Source organism: Suricata suricatta, chromosome 5, assembly GCF_006229205.1.
Source record: "Suricata suricatta isolate VVHF042 chromosome 5, meerkat_22Aug2017_6uvM2_HiC, whole genome shotgun sequence".
Lineage (NCBI taxonomy): Eukaryota > Metazoa > Chordata > Mammalia > Carnivora > Herpestidae > Suricata > Suricata suricatta.
Window position 1 is genome coordinate 26,969,949 of NC_043704.1, and position 25,460 is coordinate 26,995,408.

General features: G+C 35.7%; 2 protein-coding genes across 2 annotated transcripts in view; one reads left to right on the forward strand and one right to left on the reverse strand.

Moving 5' to 3' along the window:
- Positions 1 to 17,527, forward strand: part of BTG3 (BTG anti-proliferation factor 3) — a 21,501-nt gene extending 3,974 nt beyond the window's left edge. Inside the window, exons 3-5 of the mRNA XM_029939120.1 lie at positions 4,207 to 4,344; positions 9,877 to 10,084; positions 16,848 to 17,527. Of these exons, the coding sequence (XP_029794980.1) occupies positions 4,207 to 4,344; positions 9,877 to 10,084; positions 16,848 to 17,087 (586 nt within the window). The 3' untranslated portion in view covers positions 17,088 to 17,527. The remainder of the gene's footprint in view (positions 1 to 4,206; positions 4,345 to 9,876; positions 10,085 to 16,847) is intronic.
- Positions 17,528 to 17,633: 106 nt separating this feature from the next.
- CXADR (CXADR Ig-like cell adhesion molecule) overlaps positions 17,634 to 25,460 on the reverse strand; it is a 54,515-nt gene continuing 46,688 nt past the window's right edge. The window contains exon 8 of the mRNA XM_029939119.1: positions 17,634 to 18,027. Coding sequence (XP_029794979.1) covers positions 17,986 to 18,027 — 42 coding nt within the window. The 3' untranslated portion in view covers positions 17,634 to 17,985. The remainder of the gene's footprint in view (positions 18,028 to 25,460) is intronic.

A 25,460-nucleotide genomic window follows, 5' to 3' on the forward strand; every position in this document is an offset into this window, starting at 1 on the left:
TAGAGAAAGAGAGGGAGACAGAATTCAAAGCAGGCTCCAGGCTTCGAGCTGTCAGCACAGAGCCCGATGTGAGGCTTAAACCCACAAATCTAAAATCATGACCTGGGGGCGCCTGGGTGGCTCAGTCGGTTAAGCCTCTGATTTCGGCTCAGGTCAGATCTCACGTTGGTGGGTTCAAGCCCTGCGTCGGGCTCTGTGCTGACAGCTAGCTCAGAGCCTGGAGCCTGCTTCCAGTTCTGTGTCTCCTTCTCTCTCTGCCCCTCCCCCTCTCATGCTCTGTCTCTCTCAGTATCAAAAATAAATAAAACATTAAACATTAAAAAAAATAAAAAAATAAAAAAAATAAAATCATGACCTGAGCCGATGTTGGACGCTTAACCAACTGAGCCTCCAGATGCCCTGAGTGCATTTCTTTATGTATCGCAGTTACTTGAGGGTTTTCACAATTCTAGACGATCCCTAAAACTAACCCATAAATGGGCTAGTAAGAGTTGAAAGAAATGAGTTTCTTTGTTACTACAAGTAAATTATGTGTTAAATGTTTTTGGAAAAAAATAAAAGTTTCATGGCAAAAGAGAATTAGGAATGTTAGACACCTAGTGTATTTTTGACACAGGAATAATTAAATTTATGCTATGCATAATTCTTTGTGGTAGAAACCACTGTAACTGTTTTACTGATGAAGGTAACTTATTATGACCCACAACTGGTAAATATTAGCTTTGCCGTTTAAAGTCAGGTCTTACTGACCCTAAATTCTGTAGGGCTTCTGCATACCACAGTTTCACCACTGCCTTGTCTCTGAGACAGAAAGTAACTCTCACTTGCAGCTACCTGTAGTACTCTGGTTCATAAGTTAAATTTTTTAAGGGCGCCTGGGTGACTCAGTCAGTTAAGCATCCAACTTCGGCTCAGGTCATGATCTCGCAGTTCATGAGTTCGAGCCCCACGTGCTGACAGCTCAGAGCCTGGAGCCTACTTCCAATTCTGTGTTTCCTTCTCTCTCTGCCCCTCTCCTGCTAGAACACTCTCTCTCAAAAATAAATAAACCTAAAAAAAAAAAAGTTACATTTTTAGTTTAAAGAGCAGGCTCCTGCAAAACATGTCCTGGCATGCTCATTCCCTAGTATTTATGTGACTGCTGTATTGAGAACCTGGGTTCTGCTAAATAAACTCCGTTGTCAAATGGTGCCCCATTTGTGGAGGTGGCCACAAAAAAAAAAAAACAAAAAAACAGTGTGACTACAGAAATTTTTTTATTTATGCATTTTGCTGCCCCCATCAGCACTTCTGTGCTTTGATATAAGAACTTCCTTTTAGTCACTGAGCTCTAGCAAGTGCAAGTCTATTTAGGGAATCTACAAGGGAAGTGAAAATGATTTGTTTAGTTCTCATTTGCTAAAACCCACAAGTGAGCATGTATTCTATTAAAAAGAAAAGAGTCAAATTTATTGATGTATTTTCCTCTTCATTTTTATCCAAGGAGGTTTCCTAGTAAATTGGAAAATGTGATGAATTAAAGTAGAAATGTGGATGTTCTATATAGAGCAGACTCAAGATATTTTTTTGTCTTCTCATTTGATTCTCTTAATTTTTTTCTGCATGTCTTCATTTCTGATAAAAATGAACAGTTTTTGTGAGTTAGAGCTGTTGAGGCTTTTACACTGATGTAACTGACAGTGGACAAAGACTTTTGGAAGTGCCAAGCCAACTTTTTACTATTACTGAAAAAGGAGACACTGTCAAGTAAATGCTTAAAGGTCAGACAACGTACAGTTTCATTTCCATTAATTCTGAAAACTTGAGGAAAAAAATTAGCTAAACAGGATTAAATTGGCATATGATCAGAAGTATCATTATTGAGTCATTTGAAGCTGTCTTTGAAGTAGAAAACTATTAGACTTAATGGTGGGTTCTTACTATTAGAAAAATGAGTAGAATATAGGATTAACCAGTAAGACCCTTAAATCCATAGAATAGGTGTAAGTGTTCACTTTCTTCTAAAGTGTTTATAAATTAAAATAGTTTCTCCACAATATATACAAATAAGAGGCAAATTGTAGGGCAATTTGGCAATATTACCAAGATCTGTAAAAATACTAATACTCTTTGAAAAGCTAAGTCTCCTAAAAATCTATTCTAGAAGTATAATCAGAAATGCAGATAAATACATATGAATATGGATGTTTCGTACATTGTATAATTGGCAAAATGTTGGAAATAACTGTCAACATTAAGTAAATGATAAACTACTTTTATGCAGCTTTTAAAATCTTGTTTTTGAAGACTGACTAGTGGATGAGTAGTCGCAGTATAAAGAGTTTAAATAAACAGTACAAACATATGTAAGGTATGCAAATTTTGTTGAAGCAGAGTGTCTAAGCATCTTTATTTACATATATATTTTTTAAGCTTAGAGCCTACATCACCCTTATCGTAGATAACAAAAACATATACTTCTAAGAGATCTGTCTCAATTACTGATAACTGCTTTTGGTCCTAGCGCACATGGGGCTTTTGAATCAACTTACACAACATTAGGATTTGTGAACATAGGACCATCTTAAAGAAAGGAACGAATAGCATCTTACATGCTATAAAATAATTTTTTCACTCTGAATTGCTTACTCTTTAATGGTGATGTTAGGATTAGTATTTAATGTATATTAAAATAGATTTTAGAGTCTTGTGGTCCAGATTTGACCACTGAATTCACCACTTTCTAGTTTTGATGTTAGGCAAAGTACTCAGACTTTGCCTCCTTTCTTTATTACAGTGGAGAAATGATATATAACTTACAGGATAATTTGAAATTAAAAGAATTAATACATGTGAAGCATTAGGAAACTAGAGTAAACTTACAGAAAAAGTTATTTAGAAATCTGTATTCATAGTTACTTAATTTTTTCACTGTTATAAATGAAAATTGAAATCAACTAATAAAATAATTTTTAAAACTTTAAATAGCATGTTTTTCTATTGATGTCATTTTATTTAATGGTATAATTACTATTTATCAGCAAACTTGTATGTTCTGTATTTTAGAGCTTTGTTTCTAAGGAAGAGGTGAAATGCCTTAATCTAAATTCACCCAATAAATAAGTGCTGGGACTGATACTAAAACCTGGGTTCTCTTGATTGATTTCTTAGTTGTAGGCAGTAAATACATTTATTGTAGCCACTATTTCTGTTACATAATCAAAATGCTTACGTTAACATGTATTTTTGCATTCATCCTGGGAGCCATCTTTGAGCATTCCGTTAGGTAGATGTGGCATTTCTTAGGTTTAAAAAATGAAAAAGGGGCACCTGGGTGGCTCAGTCACTTAAGCGTCTGACTTCAGTTCAGGTCATGATCTCACGGTCCGTGGGTTCCAGCCCCGCATAGGGCTCTGTGCTGACAGCTAGCTCAGAGCCTGGAGCCTGCTTCACATTCTGTGTCTCCCTCTCTCTCTGACCCTCCCCTGCTCACGCTGTCTCTCTCGGTCTCTTAAAAACTAAATAAAAAACATTTAAAAAAATTTTTTTAAATAAATAAAAAATGAAACAGAGGCTAAATTGGTTTAAATTTTTTTTTCAGTGATTTTGACAACTTTTTTTTTTAATGAAAATCCTTTGATAACAAATAAATGATAAGCCAACAACACTTTGGATTATATTTTAACCTTAAATATATTATAGGAATAGTTCTGTGTCCTGGACTGATTCTATATTTATAAAACAATAATAGGTGAGAAAAAGGACATCTTTCTTAACACTTATTATCTGGATGTATAAGCAAGGAAATGATCAAATCATGAGACTTCAAAATACTTGAAATATTGACTAAGGTCTTTTATTAGCTGGAGATTTTGTTATATAGTAATGTGGCCTATTGATACTACCATTAGAGCTCTAAGTAATTTCATGCAACTTTATAATCCTCCTTGGTCATTTCATGTACCTGTGAGATTGAGTAGTGTCTGGCTGAAATGAGCAGATTTCTCTGGGCTTGGACAGAAGTGCTTCTCTTTCCACCAGGCTAAGTAGTCTTGCTGCTTCCTCTTTGCCTTTAGTTCGCATTTATTATCTATTCAGGATATGTATGCTCCTGGGTTCTCCACCAGGGTTTGTTTGTTTTAAATTCACATTGGCAAATACTAATAATATAACAAGATTTATGATTAGATTCAATCAAAGCATTAACATTTTTCTACTTTGTTGTAGATGCATTCGTGTCAATAAGTTTCAGAGAGTTGATCCTGATGTCCTGAAAGCCTGTGAGAACAGCTGCATCTTGTACAGTGATCTAGGCTTGCCCAAGGAACTCACTCTGTGGGTGGATCCCTGTGAGGTGTGCTGTCGGTGAGTTCTTGAGTGTGCCAGCTGAATGGATTACCATGGGGAACTAATTTTATGAAATTCTCTTAGGTGCTGCCTGCCTTTGGATCTTTATGGCCAGGTTTTTGCTTTCTCAGTTGCGAATTTTGTAAAGTAATCTGAAGGTGAAGGACTGGTTACATTCCTGTTTTACAGCTAAAGAAATTTAAAAACTGATTGGGCAGGGGTTTTGGGGTTCTGCCAAGAAGTTTATTATAGACCAAAAAGTAGAATTTAGACAGCTAGAGTCCTGGAGGTCAATTATTTTCTTTCATTGGTGGTGCACATGTCTTTCACCTCTTCAAATAAGGAAATAAGTTAATCCCAAATAGTACTGAATAATAACTTTTGGTTGGGACACCTGAGTGGCTCAGTTGGTAAGCTTTGTTTTGGCTGAGGTCGTGATCGCACAGTTGAGCCGTGCATCCAGCTCTGTGCTGGCAGCATGGTGGCTGTTTGGGTGTCTCTCTCTCTCTCTCTCTCTCTCTCTCTCTCTCTCTCTCTCTCTCTGCCCTCCTCTTCCTTTTTTTCAAAATAAATAAATGAATATTTAAAAAGTAGTAGTAATAACATTTGGAGGAATTTCCGTTTGTTTCTACTCTTGCCTCTCCCGCTTTTTGGTTTTTAAGTAACCAAGTAATATTCATGGTTTTGTTCTTATAATGGAAATGATTTCTTCTCTTTTAATGAGCAGAATCATACAAAGGTGAGTGTTAGGTATAATATCTAATTGAATTCCATTCATTCTAACAACATTTATTGTGGACCAGGCATTCTTAGTTGTGGGGTTTTTAAAAAATGAAAGCATTCTTCTGTGAGGTTGTTCAAAGTGTAATAAGGGAGAAGAAAGAACAAGCACATTACAGTAGGGTGATTTATACTATAATAGAAATGCAGAAAATGCAGTAGTTGGTGGCACAAAGCAGAAAGTTGTGGCCTCTGTTGGGCAGTACTCTACTTAGTACTCTGCTGAGTGATACTTGAGCTGGTGGAGAAGAATGCAGTTGACTAGGTGACCAGATGGGAAGGATGTTTTCATGCAGGAAGAAAATAAGGATGAGTAGATACCTGGAATCTCTGTGCTGTGTAATTTCCTACAGCTGTTCCTTAGGGTATTTCTCTTTGGTTTTAAGTGCACTAACACCTGTTGACTATAGTAGAGATGCTTTTGGATGTAACCATAATATATTCCAAAGGTGGACTGTGGAATTTGATCTGATCTCCAACAATAAAAGTAGAGATGATGACGTCATGCCAAAAATACATGGTAATTCTTCCACCGAATTATTCTGGACCACCATGGAGTTGTTTCATAAAAGCTGCTGTTGTAAACTTATTGCTTTGGGAAACTTAGGTCCTAGATTTGCCAACACTTCTTTCTCAGAAGAAAGAAGACCAAGACATCTTAAGTTTTGGTCCAAGAAGATCAAACATTTTTAGATTCTGGGACTGACTCATCTTAGGCCAAGGTCAGAGTTTGTAGACTTTGGCCACTGAATCCTTGCTGAGGACCTTATTATACAAGAAATAGTTATCACAAAGTTACTATATTGAATTGCTTACTTTTTTTATTAGGCCTCCATTTAGATCCTGACTCTTATTTAACACACAGTTTTTTTAGTTAGTTAACATGGGTTTTCAGCCATAAAAATTATAAGCAGTGTTTGAAAGGGGCTTTTTCATGTAGTTATAAAGCTACCAGAAAAAAAATATCATGTAGTCTTAATGTGGAGGCAGAGCAAAACTAAAGAGTTGGCCCAGATGTATTATCACCTAGTCAAATAATGAGTATTATTTAATATAATGATCTTGAATCATTAGGAAAATGTTTCTATGTCCAAAGTTACATTTAAGGAGGCGCCTGGGTGGCTCAGTCGGTTGAGCCTCCAACTTCGGCTCAGGTCAGATCTCACGTTTGTGGGTTCAAGCCCCGCGTCAGGCTCTGTGCTGACACAAAGTTACATTTAAGAAGTTGGATAATTGTAGGAGTGCCTGGGTGGCTCAGATGGTTAAGCATCTGACTTCAGTTCAGGTCATGATCTGGCAATTTGTGAGTTTGAGCCCCACATCCGGCTCTGTGCTGACAGCTCAAAGCTAGGAGCCTGCCTCAGATTCTGTGTCTCCCTCTCCCTGCCTCTCCCCTGCTTTTGTGCTCTCTCTCTCTCCCTCCATCCCTCCTTCCCTCTCTCTCTCTCTCTCTCTCTCTCTCTCTCTGTCAAATAAACATTAAAAAATGTTTAAGTTGGATAATTGTATAAACATTTTGGACATATTTATTTGAAATGACTTAAACTAAGTCTGGGCACCTAAAGTTGAAAACTCTAGTTAAATGATACTCTATTTAGGTGGATATTTCATTACTTAATAATGCCAAATAATGAAAAATTATTGTGCCTTCATCTTATTAATATAAGAAAATCTTTGCATTCAGTAGCTTTTTAATAATTTTACATACAAATAAAATTTTGCCAACAGTTGGCTGTGATGTGTTATTCACAGCTAATAGAAATCACCTTCAAGAATGCCTTGCTGGCTCGGTTGGTTAAACTTCCAACTCTTGGTTTCAACTCACGTCATGATCTCACAGTTTTGTGGGTTTGAGCCCCATGATTGGCTCTGTGCCTGCTTGGGATGCTCTCTCTCTCCCTCTCTGCTCCTCTCTTTCTCTCCCTCTCTCTCTGTCAAAATAAACAAGAACAAAAACCAAATCATCTTCAGAATGTGGAGTACTCATTCTGTGATAACAGAACTCAAAAAAGAGAGCTGTGCTAGTGATTGAGTAGAAGTGATTGCTCTAAGTTAATAGAGGAGATTTCAGTATTGATTAGTGCTTTGGGACCAGAACTATAAAGATGAATATTCTGAAAATTAAAACAACGTTGATCTAGCAGTTATATAATGGAACAGATATCTCAGTCATTAATAATATCTCATTGGTACACTAGAGACTAAAGTTATGAAAAAACATTGAAATGCACTCAAAGAGAACATTCTTCATAGTATGACTGACTTATTCCATCAAGAAAAAACATTGGAAGTGTGCAGAGTGTTGATGTAGTTAAAAGGTTATTATTTAATGAACTGTGTGAAGAGATACAGAATGGATAATAGATCCTTCCTACAAAGAAAATGCCTGAGAATGGGTAGCAGCTTTATTATCCACTCAACATTCTATACCCTTTTTTTTTTTAGAATTTCTATTACTCTTTTCTGATCTAGAGTATTAAATACTATTAATTTGTTTCAAAATAACCAAAATAGATTTAATGTTTAGCAGTGTGTGGTTGGAAAATGGAAAGTTTAAAAGTTGTCCATTGCTAATCGTAGGGCATTAACTGCATCTGCATACTCTAGTGTTAAAATAATAAACAGCTTCACTTAGCATGACAAGATCCCTCATACCAAAATACTACAGAGGGAAAGATGCAGAACCTAATTGAACTAGCTGATCCTTCAATCATTAGGTGTCTGCCCTTGATTTAGATTTCAGTTTCTACAAAAGCAAGGATTTTTCTCAAATTGCCTGCCTTTCTGTCTTACTTGAATTTTTACCTTGTTAATAGGCAAAAACTGAAGGTAGACCTAAGCTCCTTGTTAATATTGCTGACATTATTAACATATGAATTAAACTTTGTATTGAAATTTGTTGAATCTTTAATATATGGACACAATGGAGAGGTAGATTTCCATTGCTAAAACTATATTATAGTTTTGAACTTGAAATTACAGTATAGGAATTCTGTGTTGTGAACAACTGGCCCGACTGCTCAGGCATCTTCTATGTGAGGATCACTAGCTGAAGACCAGCCAGTACCCAGCCAGCTCTCTTGCTTTCTTGCCTAGCCGATAGGAAACCGAAGCCTGGCCACATTAAATGACTTGCCCCTTGTTAGGAGCAAAAAAGCTAAAGAGTTGGCCCAGATGTATTATCACCTAGTCAAATAATGAGTATTATTTAATATAATGATCTTGAATCATTAGGGAAATGTTAGTGGGAGAGCTAGTTAGTGGGAGAGCCAGAACCAGAAACATGTTCAGTGTTCTTTTCACCATCTGTAGCAACTCCTTTTATGAAGTAAACTGAAAAAGAATAGAAAAGGGAGTTATGTCCCATATTAGGTAGCATTTATAGCCCCATTTAGCCTGTGTGAGAATGGAAGACAGCACAGCTATATAAAGAAATAGAACTCACCTATGAGACTACATGATCTCTGTAAAACTTTCAAAGGCTTTATTGCAGATTGACATTTTACTTATTGTACATATTCTGATTCAAAAATAATTTGAGATAAGAGTTATCTCAAAATGAAATTAATTAACATAGAGTAAATCCTATTTTTCTGTCAAAGTTGTTTTTGTTTTTTTAAGCCTAAGATCACTTGGTCTTTCTAACTTTAATTACATGTTGTGTAAGAACTGCTTAGCAATCCCGTTTCCTTTGTCCTTAACACTTATTAAAAATGGTTTCATAGTGTTTATGTTGTATAGTCTATTTAAATAAATTTGTGGGTTTCTCCTATGCTCCACATGAAAACTACTAGTTTTAGTATTCATTATGTTATTTTCCCTCATTGAAGAAAAATTTATTTTCCTTTTTTCTTAAGTTTTTTTTTTTTTTTAACATTTATTTATTTTTGAGAGATACAGAGCAAGACAGAGCATAGCAGAGGAGAAACAGAGAGAGAGAGGGAGACACAGAATCCAAAGCAGACTCCAGGTTCCAAGCTGTCAGCCCAGAGCCTGACATAGGGCTTGAACTCACAAACTGTGAGATCATGATCTGAACCAAAATCAGACGCTTTAACTGACTAAACTACCCACATACCCCTATTTTCCTTTTTTTTTAAATAACCAACAGCCAAAGTTACATATTCCAATTTTTTTCGTTGCTCAGGCTTTAAAAAATATTTTGGCAGAATTAAAAGGCTCATTTTACTTTTTTAAAAAATAAATTAAGATGAGAAGTGAGCTGTTTTCCTGGTAAGCAATATAATGCAAGAAAACCCCTTTATTTTCCTCAACAGTATTTTGTGTATGGGTGTTTGTTTTTCATTTGCCTCAGTTCTCATTTTTGTCAGTGTGGATATAGGCAACTCAGGCCCCCTTTTAATTTAATCATGGTAAAGTAAATCTCAAAGGAGATGTCTAGTTGTAGTCAGCTAAAGACACATTAGAAAATTTTACTGTACAGCCAGGTTAATGGTACATACAAAAATGTAATCAAAACAGTGAATTTCTCATAGATGTTTTAAACAACTATTTTTATTAGGTGGCAGTAGGAAAGAAACTTGAGAAAGAGAATGGAATCACTTATTATTTGCACTTAAATAGGGCAGAATTAGAAAATCATGACCGACCTATTAAGGTGAAGTAGGGGTAAGTTCTGGGAGGGTTCCTTCTTTGCTTTGGACCCAGGGCATGTCTAGGCCTGTTTAATTGTTTTTATGGACAATTTCTTGCTTTTTGTTAATGTAACTTCGAGATGTATGTATGATTTTTGTTTGTTTTAATTTGTAGGTATGGAGAGAAAAACAATGCATTCATTGTTGCCAGCTTTGAAAACGAGGATGAGAACAAGGATGAAATCTCCAAGAAAGTTACTAGGGCCCTTGATAAAGTTACCTCGGATTATCATTCAGGATCCTCTTCTTCAGATGAAGAAACAAGTAAGGAAGTAGAAGTAAAGCCCAGTTCAGTGACTGCAACCCCAAGCCCTGGGTACCAGGTAACCGTGGATCAGTTCTCTATTAAAAGTCATGAGCAGGCCTTGCCAGGTCATTCCAGGTAGTCCTGCAGATGTTGCCAAGGTTTCATTTGAGATTCTGAATCATAGTTCTTGCTTTTGTACACTAAAGGGATGCTGCTCCTCTGATATGTAAATAGGTGTAGGTAAATATTTATCAAGTGTCGTCTTTACTACTGTTTAATAAGTAGGAGAAAAATATTTTATTTATTTTTTTAGGATGAATAGACATTTTTAATTTTAACATTATATAAAATTTATGCATTTTTACATTTTAATTTGACTTTTTAAATTTAATGTGAATATATATTTAATTTTTTATTTGAGAGAGCAAGCAAACAGGGGAGAGGGTCAGAAGGAGAGACCGAGAATCTTAAGCAAGCTCCATATCCAGTGCAGAGTCCAACCTGGGGCTGAATCTTACAACTGTGAGATCATGACCTGAGCCAAAATCAAGAGTTGAATGCTCAACCAGCTGAGCCACCGGGCACTCCTAGAATAAATATATTTTAAAAAGTGTGTCAAAGAGAGGCCCCTCGGTCATTCAGTCAGTTAAGTCTCTCTTATTTCAGCTCAGTACATGAATTCATGGTCTGTGAGTTTAAGCCCCACTTTGGGCTCTGCACTGACAGCTCAGTCTCTCTTTGCCCCTTCCCTGCTCTTGCTTGCTCTCTCCCTCAAAAATAAATGAACGTTTTTAAAAATGTGGCAAAGAATAGAAAAAACCATGGTGGTAAAGCCATTGAAGAGTTATATAGCTACCAGGCTGCATTTACAAATTTGTTCATTTATTATTTATACCCCACATGCCAAAGAACATTTAATATACTTTTAAAAACTCTCGGGGTGCCTGGGATGTATTTATATATGCATATTGTAAGATAACATGTACTTCCTTTTAAAAAAAGTCAAGCAGTGTAAAAGTGTACTAGTGACCAAGTTTTCCCTCAGTGTCTGCCAGTCACCAGTCCTGTGCCTTTCCGTGGAAGTATTTTTTACTATTTATTTTTGCATTCTTCCCAGGAGATTCTCTGTATAGATATATAAACATATTTGTCTTTCAGAGATCATTTTTAAGACTTTTGCCATAAATAATTTGGGTTTTTTTTCCCTCTCTGTGTGATATATTCTCTCTAAATTACTGTTGTTAAATTGCCTGGAATTCATTTACAACATGGCAATTTTTTCTCAATTTTACTATTACTCAACAAAACAAGAAAGTAAGTCACAAACTGAACTGATAGCTGCTGATTTTTTATAAGTAAATTGACCTTTAACTTTTAGATCCTTTTAAATTGTATTTATTTCTCCCCGTGTTAAGAAATTTTTAGGTTATAATTATAACAAGGGCATGAAATTGAAGTGTCTTTTGTGTGCTTTTAAAATAAAACATTTTTCCTTGACAAGATTTTTCATGACAGGGAAGCTAGGCTGTTACAATCCATTGTGTAGAAAACTGGTGCAAGTGGCCCACTTTAATCTTTTCTTCCTATCCACTTTTTCATCTTGAACCTGGATTGCTAAAAGATTGTAAAAGGGGGATAATCAAAGTAAGAATAAAAAGTTTCTAGGTTGGGGACTTTTTCCTCTTAGGAATCCATTTTTTGAAAGAGACCCCATTATTAATTACTAATTAAGATCACTAATTAAGAAGTAAAGATTATATGGTGTGCCTGGGTGAGTTCAAGCCCTGTGTCAGGCTCTGTGCTGACAGCAGGGCCTTGAGCCTGCTGTGGATTCTGTATCTTCTCTTGTCTCTGCCCCTCCCCTGCTCATGCTCTATCTCAAAAATAAGTATTGAAAATTTTTTTTATGAAGAAGGGAAGATTATGTCATTTCTCCCCAAATTGATCTATAGATTCAAGTCAGTATCAATCAAAATCCCAACAAGCTTTTCTTAGAAAGTGACAAATTGATTCTAAAATTTATAATGAGAATCAAGTTAGAGGCCTTACACTAATATAAAGCCAGTATGTCTATGAAGACAATGTGAGGGTCGCCTGAAAGCTTAGTCGGTTAAGCAGCTGACTCTTGATTTCAGCTCAGGGCATGATCTCATGGTCCGTGGGATCGAGCCCCATCGAGCCTCTGCGTAAAGCTCTATGCTGACAGTGCAAAGCCTACTTACGGTTCTTTCCCTTCCCTCTCAAAGCAAATAAATAAGCTTTAAAAAAAACAGTGTGGTAGATATAAAGATACACATATATTAATGGAACAAAATAGAGACTCCAGAAATAGACCTACATATGTTCTTTGTTTGTTTGTTTGTTTGTTACTAAAGTGTCAAAGTAGGGGCTCTTGGGTAGCTCAGTCAGTTAAGTGTCCAACTTCAGCTCAGGTCATGATCTCACAGTTCGTGGGTTCGAGCCCTGCATCGGGTTCTGTGCTGACAGCTCAGAGCCTGGAGCCTGCTTCCGATTCTATGTATCCCCTCTCCCTCTCTCTCTCTACCCCTTCCCCCCTACCTGTGCTCTGTCTCTGTCTCAAAAATAAATAACAAAAATTTTTTTTAATTTTTTTTTAATGTTTTATTTTTGATCCAGAGAGACACAGAGCATGAGGGGGGGAGGGGCAGAGAGAGAAGGAGACACAGAACCAGAAGCAGGCTCCAGGCTCTGAGCTAGCCATCAGCACAGAGCCTGACACAGGGCTCGAACCCACAAACGTGAAATCTGACCTGAGCCGAAGCCGGAGGCTTAACTGACTGAGCCACCCAGGCGCCCCCAAAAATTTTTTTAATAAACATTTAAAAAATAAGTAAAGCATCAGAGTAGTTCAAAAAGGGAAAGTCTTCAAGAACTGGTACTAAACAATTGGATAGTCTATATACAGGAAAAAAATCAACCTAACTACTATCTGACATTATACACATTAAAAAATTAATTTGAGATAGATCATAGACCCAAACCTAAAAGCTAACTCTTGATACTTTTTGAAGAAAATACAAAAGATATCTTTATTATTTGGGATAAGCAAAGATTTCTTCCAAGGGATATAAAAAACACAAAAAAAGAACTTGATAAATTTGACTTCATCAAAATTAAAAGTCTTTTGCTCATCAAGACAAGCCATTAGGAAAATTAATGGGCAGACCATAGACTGGGACAAAATATTTTCAATACATACATCAAATGACTTGTTTCCAGAACATACTTTATAAATCATTTCTTTAAATCAAAAATAAAAGACAAATGACCCCATTAAAAATAATAGGTAGAAGATGTGAATAAACACTGTACAAAAGAAGTTATATAAATGTCCAGTAAACACATGAAAAGGTGCTTAACCTTATTTGTCATCTGGGAAATGCAAATTAAAACCACCGTAAAACACTACTTCTTCCAGAATGGCTGAAATTAAAGTCTAACGCCACCAAATGTTGGCAACGGAAACTCTGGCACTTGTTAAATCTGCATCTACCCTATTATCCAACAATTACACCCTTAAGTATTTAACAAGAGAAATGAAAATATTTAACAAAGCCATGTATTAGAACATTTATAGCATCTTTTTCATAATAAAACAACCCAAATGCCCATTAACAAGTGAATGGAAGAAAAATTGTGTGGTATTCACAGCAGAATAATAGTCAACAATAAAACAGAAAGAACTAATACTAGACACAATATGGAGCGACCCCAGAAGACTTTTGCCGTAAAGAGTACCGGCTTCAAGTTAACAAACCGGGAAAACTCCATCTGGTAATGGAGATCAGTATAGTGGTTGCCTGTGGTATGGGTTTATCTAGAAAGGGTAATGTAAGCTCCCGAATTTTGTTTTCTTTCTGACAGTTTTTAAACCTTACTAGCACCCCAGTGTAAAAAGAAGTGAAAACATTGCATTTTGCTACCTGTTTGTTTTATAGGCCAGTTATTAGTTTGAACTCAATTCTGCCTTATTTCCCCATTATTATATATAATCAAGAATTAACTATACTGAGGTGCCTGGGTGGCTTAATCAGTTAGGCATCTCACTTTGGCTCAGGTCATGATTTTGCAGTTCACGAGTTCAAGCCCCGTGTCAGGCTCTGCCGGAGTCCAGCTCCAGCAGGTCCAGGGTTCTCCGAAAGGATGGACGGTGCCGGCACGAGAGAGTGATGAGAGAGCCACGTGTTTCTTTCTTGATCACCAGGCAGGCATCTCTGCTCTGTTTTTGGTGTCTCTTTTTATTAATCAAGCAATAACATGACCTCAGAAAACAGGAGTTGTTTATAGTGACTAATTTTTAGTGATAAAATGTTTTAATCATTGGAAGGGATGACATTAGAGAAATAGAAATTTTTTATGACTAATTTTTATAAGAGCTTTAATCATTGAAAGAATACAGAGAACTGTTTCACTCATTCTTGCGTCAGTCCTGGGGCACCTGGGTGGCTAAGTTGGTTGGGCCTCCAGCTTAGGCCCAGGTCATGATCTCACGATTGTGGGTTCGAGCCCCGCGTCGGGCTCTGTGCTGACAGCTCAGAGCCTGGAGCCTGCTTCAGATTCTGTATCTCCCTCTCTCTCTGACCCTCCCCTGCTCACACTGTCTCTCTGTCTCTCAAAAATAAAAATTTTAAAAAAAACATGAAAAAAAATTTTAAAGAGTGACAAACTTATCTCACTTTGTACAGGTTGGGGTTTTTTACCAATAATTATGACTTTGTTTTTGACGAACAAATTACAACCAAGTCATGTAACACACTTCCAGTGAGGTTGAGCAAATCCCACAACCAAGAATATAACAGGATGTTTTTACCAAAAGACAGGATAACATACGTATTAAAACATAGGTCAGGCTGCACACAGTTAGGCCAGGAGCCATTTTATTAGGCTCACAAACCACAAGAAAAAGAATGCTTGCTAACAGGTTGTTTGAGAAAGCCCTTTCTTTAATCAAGCACAATGGGGGTCCTATGTGTGTTGGCCTTGGACCTGGGTTTCTCATATCCTTATCCATCCTCATAACTGAAGTCAGCACAAGGTAGAATGTAGACCTTGGGAAGGCACTATGTTCTGTCCTTGTTTTCCACTTCTAATCTCCAGTTTAGGCCCCAATTTTCTTCAGACCAGACTCAAATGGACTATATTTTTGACCTTCTTTTTATTTTTTATCTCCAAATTTGGCTCCTTTTCTCCAGGCCAGACTCAAATGTAATTTTTGTGTTTTTAACCCCTTTAAGTCTATGTTTTGGGTCTGCAAGGCTCATTAGAAGGGCCTTTTGTCAAATATTTATAATGTTTTGATCCAAAATCTCTTATGCAGGACAGGAAAGTGTTTTTTCTTATGGGGCAACTGTGTGGGGAATATCGGTCTGATTTGGAATGCTATAAGGCCTAATTAATGACAACAGGCTTATTTTCAACATGAGCAGTAGTAGTAGGAGGAGATACCAGTTTTGCCTCTCATGGCAGGAGTTGTGTAAACATCTGCCATTTCCTCACTGTGGCTGTGTTACCCAGTAAGGCCAGTGTGGCTCCAGCAGGGCTCTGTGCTGACAGTTCAAAGCCTGGAGCCTGCTTGGGATTCTGTCTCCTTCTCTTGCTGCCCCTCCTCCACTGGTACTCTGTTTCTCTCTCAAAAAAAGAATTAACTGCACTAAGGCTATTTATTGAAGCATTGTTTTATTTGTTGAGCATTATTTTTTAATAGTAAAACATTGAAAACAGCCTAAATGTTCTATCAGTAGGACACAAGTTAATTTAGTTATGGCATAGTCATTGCATTACATCTAGCTGTAAAATAATGAAAAAGGACTTCATGTATTGATATAAATCCCTTTTAAAATATAGGTATAGATGTATACCTAAATTATACGTGCATTATTTCTAAGGGTATACACAAAAAAATAATGTAAATTGCCTCTAGAGAGAATCAGATAAAGGGGGACTTACCATGTCATGCTTTTATACCTTTTGTATTTTCTGTCATATGAATGCAGTTTTATACAGAGTATAAATTCTAAAATACCTGTACTAAGAGGAACAGATTAGAAATCAGAATTCAGGGGCACCTGGGTGGCTCAGTTGGTTAAGCATCCTACTCTTGATTTTGGCTTGGTCGTGGTCTCATGGTTTGTGGATTCAAGCCCTGCATCTGATAGAGAATCTGGGGATTCTCTCTTCCCTGAGCACTCACTCTCTCTCAAAAAGAATAATAAATGTTTTAAAAAGATTTCAGAAACTCATAATCACAAGGTATAGCATTCTGAGCAGGAGGGTACAAAATTGCTGATAACTTTTTGAGTAATGTGAACTTGATGTCCCATTTGACTTAGGGGATAATCTAAGACTGTCATTCCAAAACACAGACTGGCTACGTCAGAATCACTTGCACTGCGGTCAGAGTACCTGGCCTCTATTCCCGAAAGTTTGTTATTGTTCAGTAGACAAGGGCTAGGGCATAAATGTATTTTGTGTTTTAAAAGCTTTTTAGGTAACTCCTTCTTAACCAGCCAGCTCTGGAAACCTCTGGTCTACAACATGATGTGTTCTTTCAAGCTTCCATTCATTCTGTTTTGATCTTTGCTGGTTAGAGTGCTGTTTGAGTTTTACTCATTTTCATTCATTAAGAAAACATCAATCACCTACAATATATGAAGTTTTTAACATATTTAGATCTGACCTTAGGAATATCGTTTAGACCCTTAAGAGTATGGGTAAGTTTTGTTTTTCTTTAATGAGTAATCTGGAAGTTCACCTAAATTTTTTATATAATATGACTGATTTTTCCTCTGAATTAATTTACTGTTTTCTCTTTCATGCAGATTTCAGAATTGATCTTCCCACCTTTTCCAGTGTGGCACCCTTTGCCCAGAAAAAAGCCAGGAATGTACAGAGGGAATGGCCATCAGAATCACTACCCTCCTCCTATTCCATTTGGTTATCCAAATCAGGGAAGAAAGAATAAATCATATCGCCCAATTCCAGTAACATGGGTACCTCCCCCTGGAATACATTGTGACCGGAATCACTGGATTAATCCTCACATGTTAGCACCTCACTAGCTGCTTTTGATTCTGTTGGTGTCAATGTTGAGAGAAGGTAGCATAAACCTGACCACATATTAAAAGTTAAAAGTTCATATTCATAGTAGTAAAGTTAGATGGGCCAAACTGTCGAACTTATTTTTATAGAAAAAGTTATTGATAATAATCTTTCTTAAAAAATATATATGCACTTTAGATATATTGATATAGTTTGAGAAACTTTATTAAAGTTAGTCAAGTGCCTGAGTTTTTAATATTGGACTTGAGTATTTATATATTGTGCATCAACTCTGTTGGATACAAGAACACTGTAGCAGCAGACGAACTGTTCTAGCACCTTTGAGCATTTATGGAGAGTATGTAAGTTATTTATACACAAGGAAATCTATTTTATGTCATTGTTTAGAAGAATTGCGTGAAATCATGTAGTTGCAAATAAAAAGTAGTTTGAGGCATGATGATGTGTGCTGCTTTTCTGTGCATAAAAAGGGCAAAAATAGCAAAGGTGATATTTCACTTAAATGTGTTTAAATATTTAGCAAAGAAAAAATGTAAAATTTAAAGTTTTCTTTAAAAAACCAACTTTTTATTAACTATAATTTCCCCCAAGGCAACAGTTTCAAAATGTGCATATAAAAGTCTAAACTTTATTAGTACTAAAGGGAAAAATATATACAACGAACCCTCTTTCAGCCATCAAAGTTGCTATACATGGAATTTTCCTAACCAAGAATTAAAGCCTGTATTAATTTTGATATGGCATCTGACTTATATGCCTACTGCCACTGCATAAGGCAGAAATGTTCTTACATCTCTGTTCCTTGTGCTTTTTTTCAACACATGAAAGTCTTTAATAGATGTCTGAATTAAAGCCAAATAGTACAGTACTTCAGATTCTTCAGTGCTCCCTTCATATCTACACCACTGTGATGCCATCAGTCTTGTAAGCGTGCTTGAACTACAAAAAGAGAAAAAGACATGTAAGAATTTGGAGTTTATTCCCAAAACTACATTTTTTTAAAAAGAAATACTTTTTTCCTGTTAACCAACATTTTTAAATTTCTAGTCATAATTATTTCACTTATCAGAAAAATCAACTTGCTAATAAATCATTAGAAGACCTTGGCTATTCCACATTTTCCTGTTGTCCTTTTTTCTGATAAATTCTATTTAAGTATGGAATGCCAGAAAAGTGCCCAAATCCTAAGGATACATAGCCCACAGGTTTGAAAGTACATGGAATTTAAATTATGCAGTCTCAACAAGAAACTTGTTCTTAAACCTGAGACTTTACTATTTTTAGTATTAACTTAAAACTATATACACCTTTTAATATACTTCTAAGCCATGATTGTTTTTTTCTGAAATATATAGTGAATTCCTATTCAGACTTGAACATATTTTTTTAGGGATAACTGGTATCACTAGAAGATTAGTTTTATTTAAGTTTGAGAATGTTTTTAACTGTTACCTTCCATTATGGGTCCTAGGGAGAACTGTGGATTGTGTGCAATTTTAAGGGTGGCCGGTTTCAAGTATTTTTATCATGGAATTAGCAGAGAGCATTTGTTCTTTTAGATTGCTCATGTTGTAGTTAGAAGCTTATTCAGGAAATCAGAAGCACAATAGCCATGCTATCAAGAAAGGAAGTATTTTTGGTACACATCTAGTAATCAGATCTTGGGTGCCTGGGTGGCTCAGTTGGTTAAGTGGCTTCGGCTCGGGTCATGATCTCAGTTCATGGGTTCGAGCCCAGCATCGGGCTCTGAGCCGACAGCTAGCTCAGCCTGGAGCCTGTCTTTGGATTTTGCATTTCCCTCTCTCTCTGACCCTCCCCTGCTTACACTCTCTCTGTCTCAAAAATAAAAACATTTTTAAAAATGTTTAGTAATCAGATCTTTCCACATGGATTACTGTAAAACCTAAATCTCTTTCTTTGTTAGTGCTGACAACTAAATGGCTGAGTGCCTTGGGAAAAATGCTAGTTTTACATATTACTGTGTATTTGACATACTACCTGTAGAAAGAAGGCTTTTGCCCTCTGACTATCCAATGTCCCACCTTGTTTGACAAGTTATTTAAAGCAAAAGAAAACTCCTCAGTATAGTTTTTCCAATCCATCCCTAATGAAGAAGCCATCTTTCTCCAAGCAGTTGGGTCTTAAATTCAGTCTAATAAGCACGGGGTATAAAAGTTTGTCAAACTTTTTGAATGGTAACATTTAGGACTCCAGGAGTAATAACATCTCTATGTGTCTTTCTTAGACAATTTAGAATTACTCTAATGAAGACAATATGGCTGCATAATTTAAGTTTGAAAGCCTTTTTGGGCGGTTTCAAACTGGTTTGTGACAAATTTTTAAAAAAATGCTTTTGGTAAGTTCTATTACATCAGTGGGTTTTTAGTGTAATATTTATCTCAAGGCATTTTATGTTGACTTCTCAACTATCACTGTTAAAGTGACTTCTTATTTTCTGAGTGGGAAGAACCAAAATTTAAACATTATCATCTGCATTGACCTTGCTGGAATAGACATTCTATCCATTTTACAGATTATGTTTTAAAAATTTTTTTAATATATCTGTGCCAGTAACTTACTTAATCCTCATAATAACCCCATGAGGTAGGTACCATTATTAACACTTTAGATGATAACTCTCCGAGAAGTTGCGAAATGGCCAAGATAACAGAAGGCTAAGAAATGAAGCCCTGACTTAAACCAATCTGGGTTTTGCAAAGCCTTGTTAGTGGTGCCTTTGTTCAGTTCATTATAATTCTGTGAGAAGGTTCAGTATCAGGCCAAGATTTGGGGGGGAAAAGGATGCAAAGATTAGATTAAGCAAATGAGGATACAAGACATTTAAAGTGTCTGTTGATTAACAACTAATAAAACCTTGACAAAGTTCCTTTTTACAAACCACTCATTTTTGGACAAGGGACCACTATCTTGATGGACATTTTATTTGCTTGAACTATATCAAATTGCAATGGGAGATACAGCCCACTTGACTGGATTGAGATCACAAAGCTAAGTGTTTCAATGATTGGTCCCAGGGAAAGATCACATACGGAGAATTAGCGGGATTAGTAAAGCCCGAATTTATCATAGGCTTTAACGTCTTTTAGTTATCAAGTATTTGATGATTTAACATGGTATTCAGTGTTTTTCTAATATTCTCCGGAGTTTGTATTCCAGTTGTGAGGCAGTAATATGTGAGGTTCAAAGGGAAACAACTGTATCCATATGTTACTGATAGAGCATAGGCTCATACCGGGAGTTGTTTTAGCACTGGTTCTAGAGAAGGTTCATGCAATTCCTATTTAAAATGTGCACACTTTATCCACCACAGAAAGCACCCCCTTGTCTCCCAATTTACAGCATTAGACACCTAGATTTCCTTTGTTCTTTTACATAATTCAAAAGATAACCTAAGGAATGAAATGGAAACCCATCTAACCCTTGTCAGAAGCAAATTCACCAATACTACTTTTAGCAGATACACCACGGCACTTAGGATGGTTTGATGTTTATTCTTTAAAGCACATAATCCGCACAAAAGTGCTGAACTTTCATTGTTTTTACCCTCAAAAAAGGAATAACTTGGTACAGAAGTGACGCCCGTAAGTTTTACATAATTAGAGCCTTGCTTAAATTTCACAGGACTTGAAACAATACCAAGTATGTAGTCAACCATACCTTGCCTTTAAAACTCCACCATTTTTTAAGGGAAGTTAAAAATGTAAATGTGCATATCTTTTAACCAAGAAATAAATTCTGGGAATTCGTTTTCAGAAATACAGCCAGCCGTTATCTATGTAGAAATGTTCATTGCAAAATCCAAGTAGCCAACAAGTGAACAGGTAAATAAAATCTGAATATCTACTCAAGAAAATACTGTGGAAAATACCATGTAGCTAACAACAACAACAAAAAAGTAATGACATGGCATAAAATGTTGCAAATTGAGGAAATACTGCAAGTGGAGGATGAAAAATATTTCTCTGATAGTGCCAAAAAATGCCTGGAAAAATAAATACCAAATTAACGGTACCCAGTGTTCTCAGAGGCAGGGGAAGGGGTCAGTTACAGAGAACTTAATTTTTCTAGATTGTACATTTCAGTCTTTAGACATAATTTTATACTGAGCATTATTACTTTGTAACTAGAGGGGTAGAAAGACAAAATATTTTTTTATGAGCACTTAATTTAAGCCAAGTTTGGTGGATTTATTTTTAGCAACTACAAACACTATATCACTGGTAACCAAAGTGCATGTATGTTTCATGGGCAGTCTTACATTTCTGAATTAAAGGATTGCAATGTGGGTAAAAATTTTCTTTATTGATCATACTGTGTCTAGAAGGAAATATTCCAAAATAAATGCTTGTAAAAGAGTGATAGTATCATATACTTTTCCTATACTGCTCCCAATTATATGAAATATTAATTTCATAAGAAAAATTTTCAATAGTTCTTCGTGGAAGAGAACCCCTGTTAATTAGAAAGACTACTAAATGCCTGGAAATAAACTAACAACAGAAAGGAGTGAGTCAAATAAAAGAAAAATATATAAAAATTTACAAAAAAAACCTGACTACAAGTAAGTATATGCCATATTTCTAAATTGAGTCAACATTATAGAAACTTCACTTCTTAATTTATAAAAATATAAATCACAACTAGAACTCTGATAAAATTTTAATGGAACACAAAACTCTGATTTTATGTTTACATGGAAAAATAATTCTCCAAAATAACCAAGAATTTTTTTTAAAGAATAGAGAGTATTCTTCCTTTTACATGAGTTGTCAGTATGTTCTCAAAAGTTAACATAGAACTGAATAGATGAACAGTGAACAATGAAACAGAATTACAAGGGCACAACCAGAAACAAGTTTAATGTATGAATGTGACTTTTCACACTGAAAATGATTCACTAATAAATTAATAGTGAACTATTTTGACTATGCATATTTTTTCCTTTTTTAAAATTTTTGAAAATAATCCTTACACCCATTGTGGGGTTCAAATCACATGACCCCAAGGTCAAGAGTCATATGCTCCTCTGACTGAGCTAGCTAGGCACCCCTGTGTGCATTTTTTTTGTAAATTAAATTCCAACTCTAAGCCATAAAAATAGATTCCAGATAGAGAAAGATAAAATGTTAATTATAAAACTGTAAAAGTACTGACAGGAAATATGAAGGGAAATATTAGCTTAGGAGATAACTTTAGCTTAGGAAACTTTTCCCAATTTTAACAGGAATGTTAGTTGTTGTTTTGGAATTAAGGAGTAAACTGCATAATAAGACATCATTTAAAAGATAAACTCCAAAAGAGAAAATTTCCACATGTTTAAAAGAAAATGAATTAGTATTCTATGAAAAGCTTCTACAGATAATTATTTAGCAGAGCTAAATACATATAAAGAAATGCAAAAACTGAAAACAAAAGGTCTGCTAATGGAACACTAATGCCAAGGAAACTAGAAGAAGCTATAAATACCATTTTTCGCCTAACAAATTGACAAATATTGAAAAGATTGTTTGATTCTTTGTGGAAGACACTTTGACAATGTCAGTGTTTTTTTATAGCGTATGTTCTTTTATCCAGTAATTCAAATTCTATATACGTAGAGAATAACCTATGGACATACTTTTGCAAATGTATAAAAATGTATGATTGATACAGCATCATTTGCCATAATAAAAGACTAAATTTCATTCATACTACATAAGAACCTGATGAAGCCAATAAAAGAATGATCTATGTCCACTGATGTGGGAAGATAATCACCATATTGTGTGACAGGCACTGCCAGTGAGTCCCTTCCATTCTAAGATAACCTATGTATGTTATACTGTTCTCAGCTTACACATGACGACACTGAGTCTCAAGTATTCAAGTAGGTTGCCCTAGGTGACCTACATTAACAGAGCTTCAAACCCTGGCAGTATAAATCCAGGACACATATTGGGAAGATAAGACTAAACTTAAGAATAATATGTGAGCATTTTTGTCACTTAGCAATAGAATAGATGTTTTGGTGTTATTCTCTTGGTGTAGATGGATTTAAATGAAAAGGAATAGATTACCTTATTAAAATTATTTGGTGTTTGCTTATTTAATACATTTTGTCAAGGACAGAAATTACATGCTGTTGTTTTTTTTTTTTTTTTTCTTTTTCCCCCTAGGAAGTGTGTCTTGGGTTTTTCCCTTATTATTTCCTTTACTTTTTTTTCCCCTCTTCTTTTTTTGGTGGTGAGGGTGGTTATGTTTAAATGAAGTTGCTTTTACAGCACCAAAGATTTAATCATCCATTTCCTACATAAAAGGTAGCTACTTTTTTGCATGGACCTCAAGTATACTGTAGTATAGAGGTGGAATTTAAGGAAAGGTATTAAGCAGGCTGTGTTGTAGCTTATGGGCAAGTAATAAATTGTATCATGTATCTTGAATGTATCATAGATAAGCTGCTACATAACGATTGCCACTTCAGATAGCTGTGAAGTTAGGTGATTAACTAGTTGTTACTTAACCTTCTAATTTCTGTATAAGTCTAATGACATGAAATAGAAGTTGGGGTTTTGATCTTTTATTTTGCTTTTCTGTTTGGAGTGTCATTGTAACTACTGTATTGTAAATGACAGAAAATAATTGCATATGTTAAAAAAAATAAATTGTGTTATATTAAAAAAAGAAATAAATAAACACTTGTTATTTAAAAAAATTATTTGGCCACAAGAGGGCATCAGATATTCTTTTCCGATTTCAAAGCAGAAGGCTGTATTTGAAATCTCCCTTTTCCATGAAAAGCAATAGGGGTTATACTTTATTTTTAAGTGCCTCATGTTTAAATCACTGCTTTCCCTATGGATGTATATGAGAATTGTCATTAGTAATGGGAATTCTAATTCAGTATGCCATACTTACTGAACACATTTCCTTAATAGAATTATTCTATTAACAAAAGTAATATTCATTTAGAAAAAAAAATATCTAACAGCACAAAGAAAGGTCATTAATCATCAATAATTGCTCCAGTAGAGATAATCACAATTAAATTTTAGTAAATGGGGATGCTTAAAAGAGGGAACTTTTACTTTACATATTCCTATGCTGTTTGATTATGAAATATGTTCATTTTATGGTCACACAATTTGATATTTTGAAATATTTTATGTCGATTTTTTCTAAAACATAATTATTTTTCTAAATGGATGTTTTAATTTATCTTTTAAGTTTTTATTTTAAATTCTAGTTAATATATTCTAAAACATTATTTTCAGTAGTTTCATGTTATGGATAGGCTGGTCATGTGCCAGAACTGCTGTGAATTAACATAGAAAATGTGTAGGTGATAAATTCTTGAGTTAAATTAATAAGCCAGTGTGATTGGCTATTTCACTAAACTCAAAAAGGAAAAAATTGGTTTTGCATCTTATAAATCATCCATCAAACACTTCTTCTAAAGAAATGAAATAGGGGCACGTGGGTGGCTCAATGAGTTAAGCATCTGACTTTGGCTCAGGTCATGATCTTGAGCTCCGTGAATTTGAGCCCCACGTTGGGTTCTGTGCGGACAGCTGAGAGCCTTGAGCCTGCTGTGCACCTCTCTGCCTCTCCCCCGATCATGCGGTTTCTCTCTTAAAACTAAAGAAACATTAAAAAATTTAGGGGGCGCCTGGGTGGCTCAGTCGGTTAAGCCTCCGGCTTCGGCTCAGGTCAGATCTCACATCTGTGGGTTCGAGCCCCGCGTCAGGCTCTGAGCTGCCTGTCAGCTCAGAGCCTGGAGCCTGCTTCCGGTTCTGTGTCTCCTCCTCTCTCTGCCCCTCCCCCTCTCATGCTCTGTCTCTCTCTGTATCAAAAATAAAAAATAAAACATTAAAAAAAATTTAGAAGTGAAACAAAATTTACTGATTAAAAATGACATTTTCAAAACTCAGTGTAAGATTAGTGGAACATGAAAAATGTAAAATTCAAGTTTTGTCATCTGAGTTATCACTAAGGGAAATCTGACTATTTCATGTTTCCCAGTGGTAAGACAGACTATATTTAAAATCTGATATGGATAGCTAATAAGTTTCTTCGGAAAAATGATTTTGAAGATACCACTTGTGATGCCTGACATGGTGAAATCTCGGAAAGAACACACAAAATTTTACAATACAGGCTCTGACAGGGATTTGGCATGCAGGTTTACAGTAAAATCCCTCTCCCCAGACACAATGAGGAGTGCCAATCAAAAAAGTCTTATGTGAAGGACAGAAACCATATGTTTGCACTCATAGGTCTAGCAGGAAAACAAGAGAGACCTAATGGAGAACCAGGGGGAGCGGAGGAGGGAGAGAGAGTTGGGGAGAGAGAGGGATGCAGAACTTGAGAGACTA